The 14,035-nt window shown below is 41.3% G+C and overlaps 1 protein-coding gene across 1 annotated transcript in view; it reads right to left on the bottom strand.

Annotated features, from left to right (window-relative positions):
- Window positions 1–6: 6 nt before the first annotated feature.
- Window positions 7–14,035, bottom strand: part of LOC103469117 (Na(+)/H(+) exchange regulatory cofactor NHE-RF1-like) — a 23,724-nt gene continuing 9,695 nt past the window's right edge. The window contains exons 2-3 of the mRNA XM_008416629.2: window positions 4,754–4,924; window positions 7–1,947 (exon numbers count right to left, since the gene is read on the bottom strand). Of these exons, the coding sequence (XP_008414851.1) occupies window positions 1,732–1,947; window positions 4,754–4,924 (387 nt within the window). The 3' untranslated portion in view covers window positions 7–1,731. The remainder of the gene's footprint in view (window positions 1,948–4,753; window positions 4,925–14,035) is intronic.

The following is a 14,035-nucleotide window of genomic DNA, read 5'->3' on the forward strand; positions in this document are numbered from 1 at the left end:
CAGGTAGAAGTTGTTGTTTTTTTAATTAGTTTTAAGCCAACATCTTTTTACCGTTCTGCACTTTGAGTAGAATAAGTTCGACAACATGGGTAATTAGTGGGGCTATCTGCTCYGATAGCAATGCTGCTACTGGCTGCTTGGCACAMCAGCTTCCAGAGCCTGAAATATTCCCAAACAGGCTATTTAGTCTTTTTTCAGCCATCTGATCAGCAGTTTGCAGCAAWAGGKGAGGGAGGGGCAATGCTACATAACTTTATACTTTATTGTCATTGCACAGCACCACTAAATTGTATCTTTGACAGCCTGAAGGTTCACGAGTTTAACAGCAAACAACCATAAAAACATGTCAGGAACAAGAAAATAGACCATACAAAAAAATCTGACACTTTTTTTTCAGTTTTAGGTTACAGCTCCAGTCCCCGAGGTTTACAATGTGTCCTTGCTTCAACACACCTCATTCAGACAGACTGATTATCTCCTCAGGATGTCACTTTAGCTCTGCAGAGGCCTGATAACAAACCATTCGCTCCATTCAGGTGCCCTACATCTAAAACCCGCAGGAAACCACACAACTTGTGTACCATACTAAGTCCGCACAATGTTGTGCTTCTGTGGTAAAATATCCCATAATTTGTACAATTTGTCTGACTTTGGCCAATAAAAGTAGACCCACAAACACAGAAAAAATTAAAAGGAACCTGTCTGGTTCTAAATATTAATCCTCAAAGTCCCAAGAGGCTTAGCTGAGGCTCAAACTGWTCAAACTATGCAATTTCTCTGCCGACTCAATTTACCTGACTTATCATTGACTGAGGAATCACTGGACCAAGTAACCTTATACGTTTGATATAAGGAGACTAAAATGAAAACTTGTTTTGGATGCAAAATAAAAGCCTTGAGTTGAGACACAGAGTTCCTCTACTGTTGCCTTTTTTTTCCTATTTAAACGTCTCTGCCTGGGTGCAGAGACGCTCATGTTTATGAAAGTAACCTTTTGGCAAAATGGTTCTCAAGGTCCTTATTAAAAACTGAAGGCCACAGTGTTGACTGTCTTAGACAGTGTTGACTGTCTTAGACAGTGTTGACTGTCTAAGGAGCAATCTTGTGTTTTCTGGGAGAGGCTTTTGTCAGAAAAAAGAACTTTACTACAGCTCCCTCTAGTGGCTTTATTAGAAAAAAACAACAACTCACAACAAACCTCTTCTTGAGATAAAAAGGGCAAAGTAAAATGAAGTGGTTTGTGACCTTCACCTGCACTCTGAGATGCATCCTCAGATTAAAATAATCACATTTGAGAAAATTCTGTGAGATTATTCAAATGTAGTTTTTGTTTTATACATATATGTATTTTGGTGTTTATTTGCACCGTTAGGCTCAATTTCAGAAAATCTCTTTGCCCTCAAAAGTAAACAAGCCGGCTCCTCTCTGATCCGTCTGTTCTGATGTATTTATGCTGAAAAGATTAACTTTCCCTGCAGGGCAACAACATTAGGTGGTGGGGGCAGGAAGTGGTTTAGTGTCTGTGATCCTCAACAAAGAGAAAGAGAAAGAGAAAGAGAGAGAGAGAGATATAGGGAGAGAGAGCGAGGCTTGTAAAGAAAATAAAAAAATATATAGCAGAAGAGAGCCAAGGAACAACAGGGGAGGCAGTGAAGTGGCTATAAATACAGCCGGTGACTGACRATGAACCTGGAGAGAAACATTACGAGATAATTGCAGTCATTCAATCAATCACTGCCTCACAATTGCTGCTGATGGGAGTAATGGTGGTGGTGGTGAAGCAGTCTTCTCACCAGTTAAGTGCTCGGAGGTGGGGGTCACCCTGCATCTCTTGAAGAAGGCGTCGGTGTCGGGGTCCACCACGAGCAGCCGGGTCACGTCTCCGCCCGCTTTGATGGCGCCGACCACCTCTGAATGCGTCTTCCCCTCCACGGAGACGCTGTTCACCTGAAGAAGATGATAAAAAAAAATCCTTTTACTTTAACCAGGCATAGATTTTTTTCCCTGTATGTTTGCTGGCATGTGGTTTATCGCTGTCTTCTTTTCTCAACAGTATCAAACAGGAAGTCCTGTGTCCACACAAACATACACAAAAAAAGATGGTGCACATTCTTCCATGTATTTACAGTCTTTTCAGAGACTATCGTCCCTTAAGAACGGCTCGATCCATCATGGGCCAGCTTTCAGATCAAATGATTATTTTTCTGTTTAAATCTCCATGGGAAAGCATGTGAGAAATGTCTCAAGCCATCTGTGTGTGTGTGTGTGTGTGTGTGTGTGTGTGTGTGTGTGTGTGTGTGTGCGCGCGCGCGCGCGCGCTTGAGTGTGTTTAGGTCACTGGGTGGACCTCCAAGACTTAAGCCCAATCCTTACAGAGGAAGCTGGACAATAGCAGCTCGGCCAGTAACTGCAGCAACAATGGCTGTCCGCTCCGTCCTCAGTGGGTGGCGTGGCCGTCTGGGGCCCTCTCAGGGAGTGGAGACCCAACTCGAGACTGAAGCACATCCTGCAGTCYGCTTCATCCCCCTCTTCTTCCTTTCATTACCTTTAATTGTACTGTTGCTTATTTAAAAAAAATTTTTTTTGCAAAGAGGAGTGCACCAGAATATGCTCCAGCTAAAGTACTGCAGCTACGGCCACATTGTTTTTGTTGCAGTATTGTAACTTGTAGCTCAAGCCGGCCCTTTTCCTGCCATCTGATTTGTTATGAAATTTGGTTTCTRTGTTGCTTTGCCCGGAAGTTTCTTATGCATGACGTAAAGGAAGGTTTTGTTTTTTTTCCTCCAACATTTCCATTACAGTCGTTATTTATTAGTCTGACTCCGGATTCTCAGCGTCCACAATTTCATATCATTCTTATGGTGAGCAGTTTATTTGCTTAGTTTTGGAAACTGTATTTTTTCATTACATCTGCAGATGCAGTTTGAAAATGCTATTTCTAGTTACTAGTAAMTATTTTTTGCAAACTGCGGTTGGGTATCTGATATCTTGGTCGTAGATTGACTTATAGATGCAAATTTCTGCGAACCACATCCACAGAGCCGCATTTATTGGTCCTGGTTWAAGAAACACTAAAAACACCTTAATCTCATTTTGAAAAGGTTGTGGCAGTTCTCYGTCGGTGCGTTTTATTCTGACCTCCCCTTGCCCAGCATCGTCCGTCATGCCTYCAGTTGTCTAAAACTTGTACATTAGATATTAGCCTAATATCTACACCTAAAATATTATTTTCATTTTTATTGGCTGACATTAAATCAGACTAAACATTCCCTCATGTTGGTCATTTAAGATTACCTGAATTATGTCTTTGTTAAACATAAAGAGAAACCTTTTATTGCTTTGTTTTTTTGTTATTTATTTATTTTTTTTGTAAAATGTTTGAAGTTTATAAACGGTATTTGGTCGGCAAACATTTTGTGAATCCTCCCACACACCTCTCAAACTAGTTTGCAAGACTGCAGGCCCATTCCTCCTGACAGAACTGGTGGAACTGGGAACRTTTTTTTAGGCTGTGTTCCWCGCTCTCCTKTTCAACTCGGCACAAACATTTCCAATGGGGCTGAGATCAGGGTTTAGCAAAGATTGSTCTAAACGTGCTTTAACGTCTGCCACTGAAACGCTTTCATTATAGTTTTACCAGAACGGATCTCTGAAAATTAAGGCGTTGGTCTTTGGAGTGACAATCTTTTTAGTAATTGATTCTACTGTGCCAAGTGGCCTTTCAGTCCAGGCTCATACAGRATTTATTTTACTGTAGATAATGCACTAAATTACCAGCATCAATCAGCATCTTTACACGGTCTTCTGCTTTTTGTTTATATTTTACACCTAAACATGTTCCTCTCTGCGACACACAACAAATGAATGTGGCATTTTTTAAAAATTGCTCCCATGGGGTGAAGTTTACAGTTTTCTCCCTGATATCTTGTCTGATTTATTTATTTATGTCCATAAAAACAAAGAAGCCACGTTCAGGACATGCGTCTCTAATTAACTCAAATATATTGCCAAATCTGTCACAACTTCATCTGGACTATCACACATTTTTGACTCTGGAATTTGAAGAAAGACTTTAAATAGAAGCCACAATATTTTTGACATTTAGAACTTGGAAATCCTTTTGCCTATTGTGACCAAAATCWAATCTAACATAGAGGACATGTGTCTTTATACAGGTTTTATAAACATGATTTCACCTGTTTATGCCCTTTTTAAATGCATGTTCTCATGTTTCCCCCCCATTTTGAACAGTGACTGAGGAAGATTAGCCTCCGTCTCACTGCTCCACATTACAATATTGGCAAACCCCGTTCAAATTTCCAAATGAAMTCTTTAAAAATAAGCTCATCTTGGCTGCAGTCAAGAACGACTGAAACTGGTTCAAACAAACAAACATGAATTCATGTCCTTACGCTCTTGATACCTGAAACGTGAAGCCGGCGGATCACAGAAAAGCCCAGAACAGCGAACATAAAAGGCTTTCAGTCTTAAACCACACTGTAGGTGAGGCCTGGTTACACAACGCGCCATTCTTCTCTATTTTCGTCCAAGAAACCCTGAGCTGACGACAGCGGAAGTGTGCAAGGCTAATCAGGATGCGCCTGTGGGAATGTTTTCTGGCAGGTGGCTCTTAAGAGCTCATTTCTATATGAATGTAACAGGACCGATCCAGTTAGACTGAGCTTTAATGGTGTCTCTGTGCTCTTTTCCCGTCCTGTGTGATCTTCAAAGGACTCCAGCTCTTTAACGTTACCTCTACTATCCTGTCCTTCGGCTGCAGGCCGGCCCCCTCAGCTGGAGAGTCGTCATCCACCGCTCTGATGTACTGGCCCGGCCGCGCCCGCTCGCTGTGCAGGTTGAAGCCATATCCGTTAGACCCCCGTTGGATCACGCAGAGACGTGGCCGCAGCTCGGCGCGCTCYTCCTGCAGGACAAAACACACAYGTTAGTGATCTGAGCGGCAGGAGCGAAGCGGCGGGTCAGCCCCTTAGGGAGGAAAAAAAACAACTAAATACCTCCACCATGGGTGTCGGTTCAGAGAGGACAAGGGGCACGAAGATGACGGAGAGCTCCTGTGACTCGTTTACCATGAATATAAAGCCGAGGGCGAACATGCAGGTGTCTGCTGCTCCGGCATGCTGCAGTGTTGTGTGCCGTGTTTTCAACAATCAGGGGTAAACTTCAGCGGCGCTTTTTTTCGGCCCACGTGATTCCGAGTGCTCGCCAGGAAGGAAAGGGGGGTCTGTTGATTGGAGGTCTGTTGGGAAGGTTTCTGGAGTATTTGCGAAGTGGGCTCTGAGGAAAAGGGACCGGTTCCGGAGCGGCTCCGAGGAGGACAATGGGAGCTGGGTGTTGACCTCTGAACGCCTCTCCCATCCCYGTCTCGACCAATCCTGCTCCGGGATGGCAGGGAGAGTCGGAGTTGTATTGTCATCCAGGAAAAAACCTCCAGCCTGATCCCAGAGCCTCCCTTCCGCTGGTGGGATGAAACGGGTTCTAAGTTTAGAACCGGGAGGGTTGAATGGTTTTGTCATCAAAGAGGACGGGTCTAAAATAACGAGCGAAATCCTAGAGTCAAGGCGACCTTTGTCACCGTGGTCACACCTGACCTGACGCTCCCTCCCTTAGTCAATTAAACGCTTTCAAGAGAAATCAATGCCCGACTAAAAGCACATAAAACCATTAACTTTACTTATTTCAACACCTGATGCAGCCTGGCTCAACAATTTATCTCGCAATGATTGTTTGTCACTTCGCTGTTACGTAAGCCAGCTGTTCTTACCCAACAACCTACACCAAACTGCTGGGGTTTTGCAGAAGAAAGTGCCTAAAGTGAGAAATTCATGTCCAGGTTTAACAGAAGTCAAAATGTTTAGAGGAAGATCTGTGTTGGCAGAAAGAGAAACCATAAGAATAAACTGGAACAGTTAGAATATATATAAACCGATATAYGTCACAGTTTCTACASYRGAGGATGCTAAACTGAGAAATTMATTTCTTATAAGTCACGTTGCAGAGGAAAAAAAGAGGCCACACCACTCTTGTGATTAATGAGTCGCAACGTCTGTGACCCTTTGTAGGAACCCAGCATCTGATAGAAACTGGAAACGTAACCTCTGAGGTTAGATTGACTTAATTTAAGAAAAAAGTCGCCTCGGAAATGAGAACTGAAATTAAACTACATGGCATTATGATCGTCACTGTAGTCTCTGCCAACGCAACATCGCAGCGACAAAGCAGTATTTCATACTGTTGCGCTGTGCAGTGAAAATGCGGTTTCACCATTTCTTCTCTTTTTGCTTTTATGTCACACAAAATATTTGAATAACCTGAGTAAATACAAAAGTTTCAAAAATGATGATTTCGGTAAAAAGCTCTCCAAACTATCTGGGTGAAAATGTGGCTTCCCTCAATGTTAAATCATAAATTAACTGTGAGCATTTTTGGTTTAGTTTCACCAACCTCACCTAAGCCATACCTGTAAAATCAATACGTTTTAAATTAAGACCCGTCTGACAACATGAAATACAAAGATGTTGAAAAGAAACCCATTCAGAAATTCAGAGTTAGGAAAAGGAAATACAAACTCTGTTTTAATACTGCTACTCATGCCAACAKGACTACTTCCTAATATGCTAAAGATAGTTTTGTACACCCTGGATGTTGTTGCATCAGTGACAACAAGCGTAACAAATATAATTTGCAGAAGGGTAGATGGATAATGTGATAGAATTGCATTGCATTCCATCAGTGTCAGCATTTTTTTTTTCCTATTTACTAAAATCATGTTGAGAATCTCTTCACATTTGCTTTCTTCTTTAATATCTGTTTGACACAAGCTAAGGAAGAATTGATGAAAATAAATCAGGTTTTAAACAAAAATGATGCATAATTCTGAATCTTATCCCTGAATGTGTTTCCTAATGACAAAATAAATATATTCCTAACTCAATGTTGATTTTTCSAAGATTTGCATACAGAAGTAAAACGTGTAAGCAGATTTATTACACTTCTATRATGTGGAGTTTCTTTAAATTGGGGCTAAAAATATTGGTAATATCAGGGTCTTATTAATGAGCTACTTTGTGATGAGTGGCCAMAATGTTGACTTTTAAATKAKCATATAAATCATCTTAATTTTAATCTCTTTCCTTGGATTTTRTGTAAAGACCTTAGCATATACTAAATGCTGCATAAAAAACAAACAAACATGCATTGCCTTATGAGAGCTCTAAATTGCAAAGATGCAAGTAAAATTACAGAGGGGACAAAAAGGTGGAGTCTGCTTTTTATGCTTCATTTTGCGTCAGTGGGTCTAAATTAGTGGATCGTTTCCTCTCTTATTGCCATTCCCCCAATGCTGCAGGAGCACTTTGCACCATTTTCAAGCTATGTTTAACTCAGAAAAGCACCATCTCTTGTGCAACGTTAAAAACTCCTTTGATTCACAGTCTAGTGACATCTCAAGCCGCACGTGCTAATCAGCGAAACCCTGTCTGCTCGTGACGGTGTGCGTACAGTTTGGGTTTCAAAGCTCCTGCTTGTTTTTGTGTGATTTCTCTTTCATGTTAGGAAGTTGAGCCATCAGACGGAAGCATATTGAGGAAAGATGTGTCAACAGTTCCTGTTCTTCACTTCCTCTCTTGCCAAAGGGAAAGTTTGAGTCCCTGAACGTGCGTTCATTTCAATAAACATTTATTTTTATTTTTTTCCCATTTCCGGAAGGAACGTTTCGCAATCTCTAATAAAGACGCCATTTGACTTTGATCTTTCGTAAAACTGCGGCAAATATCGATAAGCGGGACAAGATGGTGAGGATTATTTTTTTAAGCTTCCTCAAGAGATCAAGAGCTTCACGCTTGTGAGATGATGCTGGATTATCATGCGTCATGCTACAAAAGGAAATTAGGGATTTTCACAGCCTCTCTGTAGGCTTTGCGGCAAMCAAACAAACYGAGCAAGTAACACAAGTCGAGGATTCAGTCCTTTTTCCTTCCTCATCATATTCTTTCGCATGATTTATGTTCTGGGAAGAAAGTCCTTCATGATWGATTAAACACTTCTTTTTAAACTAGTTTCCTCTGAAACATTTTGCCATATTGGACATAGTGTGGTTGCACCGTTAAAGCACCGAGCAGCTGAAGCACAATCACATTTGTTAGCGTCTTGAATTCCCGTCCCGGGTTGCATGTGCTCAGCAGATTCCACAGATTGCCGAGCCGTGTGGAGATTCCTCGACCCTCCGCTCCTGCGTGACACAGACCGTCCTCWGTTGTCCCTGCCAGGCTGAGCTGCGTCCCGTCCCAAGTCGCAGGGATGCCCATCGTCAGCTGGGGGCGCCCACCGAGCGCCAAGGAGTCCAGTGGCATGCCTGAAACGCTTCGTCTTTCTCTTTCCACTTGTCTTCATGCAGATTAGCATATCTAATGTCTAAGTGAGATTAATATAATCACACATCACGTACAATTTAGGACTTTTTTTTTTCTCTTCCCATCGGAGATCAGTGCAATGCATCATGCTTAATCTTTTCCAACTAGCACTCCCATTAAAACTCTTCAGTTTGAAAGTTGCTACAAACTGGAGATGGGTGAGCTATTCTGGGTTTTGTTCGTTTTGAAGGCAGATCAGAGATGCAAGATGGTGTTTAAAATAATTCAGTTTTGGCATCAAAGGTTTTCCATTGTAATTGGCAAATTTTAAACCCTCAAAATACCACTTTTTTATTTTTATTTTTCTTAGTCAAAGAATCCGTTTCTGGTTTTGGATCCTTTTGAACTGTATTTTTACATGTTTTAAATATTCTGCCTTAGGTGTGTGACACTTTTGTAGAAATAAATCTTGAGCTTTAGCTCCTGCTTTGTTTTTAAGATTCACTTCACAGCTGGATGTGATCGTGTTCCAGATCTGTTCTGGCTTCCCTCAAGCTCTGATAACAAGGAAACATCACAGTTTGGTTTGACATAACAGCGCCTGAAACTGAAAGGGAGGATTAGCTTCTATTTTTGCTCTTTTGCAAAAGGAAAACATTTGTATACAATGTCAGACAGTTACAATAGGCTTTGCTTTTTATCATTTTAAGATTCTACAAAGGACTTTTATTGTATTTTGTATGCTTCCAATCTCATAAAGACACAAAGAATTTATTTTAAACTTATTCTCTGTGCTCTCACGTGTCAACAATCATTGCTCTGTGGTTTGCAACAAACATTTTCTTTATTTGGACTCACTACAGATTGAACCATGAAGCTTTCTATCACAAACCGATCGACTAAAGTCAAATAATTTCCTACACCGTAGAAGAAATTAACAGGAACAACAGATGCAACAGCAGATGTGACTAGCATAGTTATATTGCACAATCAACTAGTAAACACACACACACACACACACACACACACACACACACACACACACACACACACACACACCGAAAGAATCTATACTCGTGGGGCAGTTTTACAAAAATCTTACCGTTTTATCATGGAACATACATTTAATATAAGGGCAATTAAGTTCAATATTATGACAATAAATCACTTTACTATCCTATGTGGCTAAACCATGACACATCATTAGTGAAAGGGTGATTATGTCTAGTTCCTTTCAGGGAAAGCCTGCAAGGAGCATCTGTAAAATCAGAGGAACTTCCCTGACCAGAAGGTCGCCTTCGACATTGTCAGATCTAGTGTTGCTTCCCGTTTTTTATTCAAAAGTTAAGTTTAAACTCTCATTGTATATATTCCTTCCTTATTTGTGTGTGCTGAATATTGCCTGTTATCAAACGATATTTTTATGAACCGCTTTCTCATCCAAAGAACTGAACACACACTGCATGTTTGACGTCATAGCTAAATGACGATCCCTCGTCTTTCCCATTTTGAAGAGTTGCTAAGGCCTCTGTGTCAGGTCATGTTTATGCTACAGAGAAACAAGAAGTCCCTAATTTCAACTTAAAAGCCTAATTTATACAAGTAAAACAAAAATAAAGACATTTTTTAATTGTTCTTCCTTTCTGGAACTCACTGTGGCACCATAAGATTAGCAAAAATAAGTTTTTGCTAAGTTTATGTGCACGTTTATTGTGCATATAAACGTTGCACAATCTTGTATGTAACAGGGGTGGTGTGTAAGTTCAGGGGAAATTAATGGGTTAATTTTTTTAACCCATAGCCCGTTTAATTTTTTAACCCTTGTTAATCACAGGTGTAACAAGCCTAGACCATATATGCCCTGAGAGTGTAATATCAGCTCAATTTATAATGTAAACTTACTCAAAGTGTGACGTAAAATGCCAACATGTTTAGTTGTTTTTATTTATTGCGTTATTAAAAACACAACCAATGCTGGAATAGTCAAATTTAAAAGGAGAAATTTATTATAATTCAGTTTAATTCAATTCAGTATACACACCAAGTCCCAACCAGTCGTCTTCACGAAAGTAATTTCAGTTCAGTCATGATTATATTTCAAATAATTCCCATTACTAAAGATCAGTTTATTTTTCAAATGATTTAAAAAGTTCTCTGTCTAAGGAAACCCAGCAGATTGCACCGAGTCATTCACTCCTCCTGGACAAGCATGTCGTTGCGTTGTGTTGTTGACTTTACAGCAATCTCTCCACACCGACCAGGCATGTGGCAACAGCGGAGAGTAAAAACTTCACTTTAACAGGAAATAACCTCCTGCAGAACCAGAACCTGTGTGGCCATCTGGCACTGCTCAGTTAATTATAGCTAATTATATTTTAGAAATCCATCGGATTATCTGTAAAACTATTTTAGCCTGCACCAAAGAAAATGGCCAAAATCAAGCTGATGCTGCAAACACGCACACACTTCTAAACAAGATATTTAACTCTGACTTCCAAGTAGGCTTGACTGATACGAATCTTCAGAGAGTCGCAAATGTCATAATAAATGCCCCTCATGTTTATCACCCACCGCCTGAGCCAGCAGCCATTCTGCATTATCCAGTTTGTTGTGCTGATGCTGTTCAATGGAGGGGAGCTGGAGCCATAAACCACTCAGTGTCTGGCACAGAGGGAGCAATCCGAGTGTGATATTCAGCTGCTGTGGCCCTGCCACTCAGCCAGCCACTTAATTCACGTTTTCCCTAATGCTCGGCCAATTTAACGAATAACCACAGGCAGAAACGTCAGAGGAGAGCATCTATTTAAAAAAAATATAAACAAGGAAAGAGCATTTAATCCAAAGCGACATTCCAAATTTTCCCGTTAAACCACAGCAGCGGTGCATTTCAGCGGCACATCTTTATCCAGAACAGCCGACATGCTGTGAAATCACACTTTCTGCAGATCGTCAGTGACAACTGGCTATCGGCCATTTCTCCGTCAGCTCTCTGTTCAGACTTTGACCCCATTTCCCTTGTCGTGCCAATGAAGCAAGACGTCTCTCACATGAGTCTGGCCTCTTTGATCAGCATCAACAATAACCGCTGAAGTGACATGCAGCCAGGCACCGTGGTTGCTCCATGACACGGGACGCCGTAAGCGAAGCCTGGTGGTCCTTGTGATTGTCATGAGCAGGTAACAGCCTCAAGGTCAGACTCGATGTAAATCTTGGTCTTTCCTTAAGCATAGCACAAATTTTTTGTGCTTCTTGCGTGTGTTGAGGGAGCAAGGCTGGGTTTCAAGCTGGATCATTGTACCAGGTGGGAGGCTAGGAGAGAGGGGAACAAAGCCCTGATGGAGTCCAACACGCACTGGGAACAGGCTCGACTTTGTGGCGAGAATGTGAACGCAGCTCTTGCTTTGGGATAAAGGAGGACTGGATAGCTGTTAAAAGCTGCAAATTGGAAGATGGATGGAGATAAATGCTTGCTAGTCCTTTTAAGAAACCTGCTGTTGGCTGCAGCTGAGCTGATCCTGGGGAAGAGGTTCACCTTCCAGTTGGACGACAATCACAAACATGCAGCCAGTGTTAGAGTGGCCCAGCAGACTGAACATGAATTACCAACCTGCTCCAGTGTGACTGAGCTTGAGTTGTTTTGCAAAGAAATTATAAAAATGTGAGTTGGTACAGGAGGAAATGGCTGCTTTTTACAAAGTCCTGACTCAAGAAGTATGAATAAAAATGGACGCCTTTATAGTTTTTCTCTTTGGAAAAACATCAAATTTTCTTCTGCTCATCAATTGTGTGCAAATTTTGGTCTGTCCCACATTAAAGCCCAATAAAACACATTGGAGTTTGTGGCTGAAACTTGGTGAAGTTTTAAATAAAGTCCATGGGTACTTGTTACAAGGAACATCCGGTAAATTTCTTTTTATTACGTTTATTTACCCAGGATTGTCTAAAATCCAGTCAACCAATCATACACCAAAAAAAGCAACACCGACAACACAACAGATGAATGCAAAAAAAATAAATAAATAATGAAATTTCTCATAAAATAAAGGATGACATGAAGAATAGAAATGGTGGCATTGGTAAAAAAAGCTGAGCAATCAGGTTTTGTTGAAAACAAGCAGAGCTGATGACATGAACTGGGCACGCTCCGTTTCCGTGGCCTCACTGTGACAGCTTTAAAACCACAGAACCTGGAAGCTACACGGCTCATGGCTCGGTTCTGGTGCTCAATCACTTCTGAGCCTGCACTGCATATCGTTTCAGATTTGTTCTGTTTGTATGCGGGACGGTTTGGGCCTGGAAGTGATGGATGGTAGGAGCTTTTCTTTTATCACCTTTTCTTGTTGTACTTGGCGCCGACATCCCATTCTGAACAGTCTCAGAACGTAGATGTCATTGTTATGTTTTGGAGAGGGACAATAAGTGATGTTCTGGGACAAAAATACACTTTCAGACAGTTCTGAACACCCAGATTTGGGATGATAAAAGAATTGTTGTTGCATCTCGTCTACTGTGTTGAACCCGGCACGCTTTGTCTCTTTCAGGGTATTGCATCCAGTTACTAAGCAATGGACATATTCAAAACATTCATTTCCAAGATGACAACATTTTCATCCTGGAATTCGGCGTGGGAAAATTTCTAACTCAAAGAAAGCATTTGAACAAATGCTACAGTTGCTAATCGCTTATATAAAAGTAGCTAAAAATAACTCTCACCTGTTTTCTGCGACTCCCCTCAATCTCTCATGGACACACATGATCACACCTCGGCCCATGAATATTTAATGAATGACAGAAAAAAAGCTCGCTATGGAGGCTTTTGTTGCTGGACGTAGCAGCTTTTCATATCGACTTACCAACATCTACACCCGATAAAGCTAAATAGTTAACAGCTATTGTCACTCCTCTCCTTAACGTTATCGATCTTTATACAGATTTTGTGTCATAATGTTAAATAGAGTCGTGAAAGAATTTTCAATCTAAGGGTTTACCCCAGTGCATTATAAGCCTGGCGGGCCACCAGGCTTTACTTGTGCCTCCACCAGACTAAGCATTGCTTATTTATTTAAGCCTTTTTTTTTTTTTTTAAAGATTTTATAGTTGATGTTCAGGTATAAATCTTCCAATCTTTCAGTAACACATAATTATAAAGTGATATTTTCAAATATCCTGTCAACTTTAAACATTTTTTAACTCAAAAACACGCTGGATGAATGACTGCCCTGGCACACAACCACCAGGCTCAGCGGGTTTTCTGGAGGAAACCTTGAATCTTATAAATCTGTACCTGAGGCTCCTTCTAGCCTCCTTTTCACCTATGTATCCACCATAATTTCTTCCACCTTGATAATGAAAACTAAATCTGAAAGGAATATGCCGCTGGATTTAAATAGAAAGCGGCTGAGAGCATTGCGGGGTGAGGGTCGAGTCACTTCCCTCCTCCACCCCTGACAGGGCGGGGCCGAGCCTCCAGCTCATTGTCCGGCCAGGGTGGTGAACCTTTAGCATAATGAAGTGGAGACTTGGAATGTGCCATTGTGGAAAGTCTCTGTCCAGTATCCCATGAGACCCAGTCAGCACCAACCTCACACACACACGCACACACACACACACACACACACACACACACACACACACACACACACACACACACACACACACACACACAC

The sequence above is a fragment of the Poecilia reticulata genome, linkage group LG8 (genome assembly GCF_000633615.1).
Source record: "Poecilia reticulata strain Guanapo linkage group LG8, Guppy_female_1.0+MT, whole genome shotgun sequence".
Classification (NCBI taxonomy): Eukaryota; Metazoa; Chordata; class Actinopteri; order Cyprinodontiformes; family Poeciliidae; genus Poecilia; species Poecilia reticulata.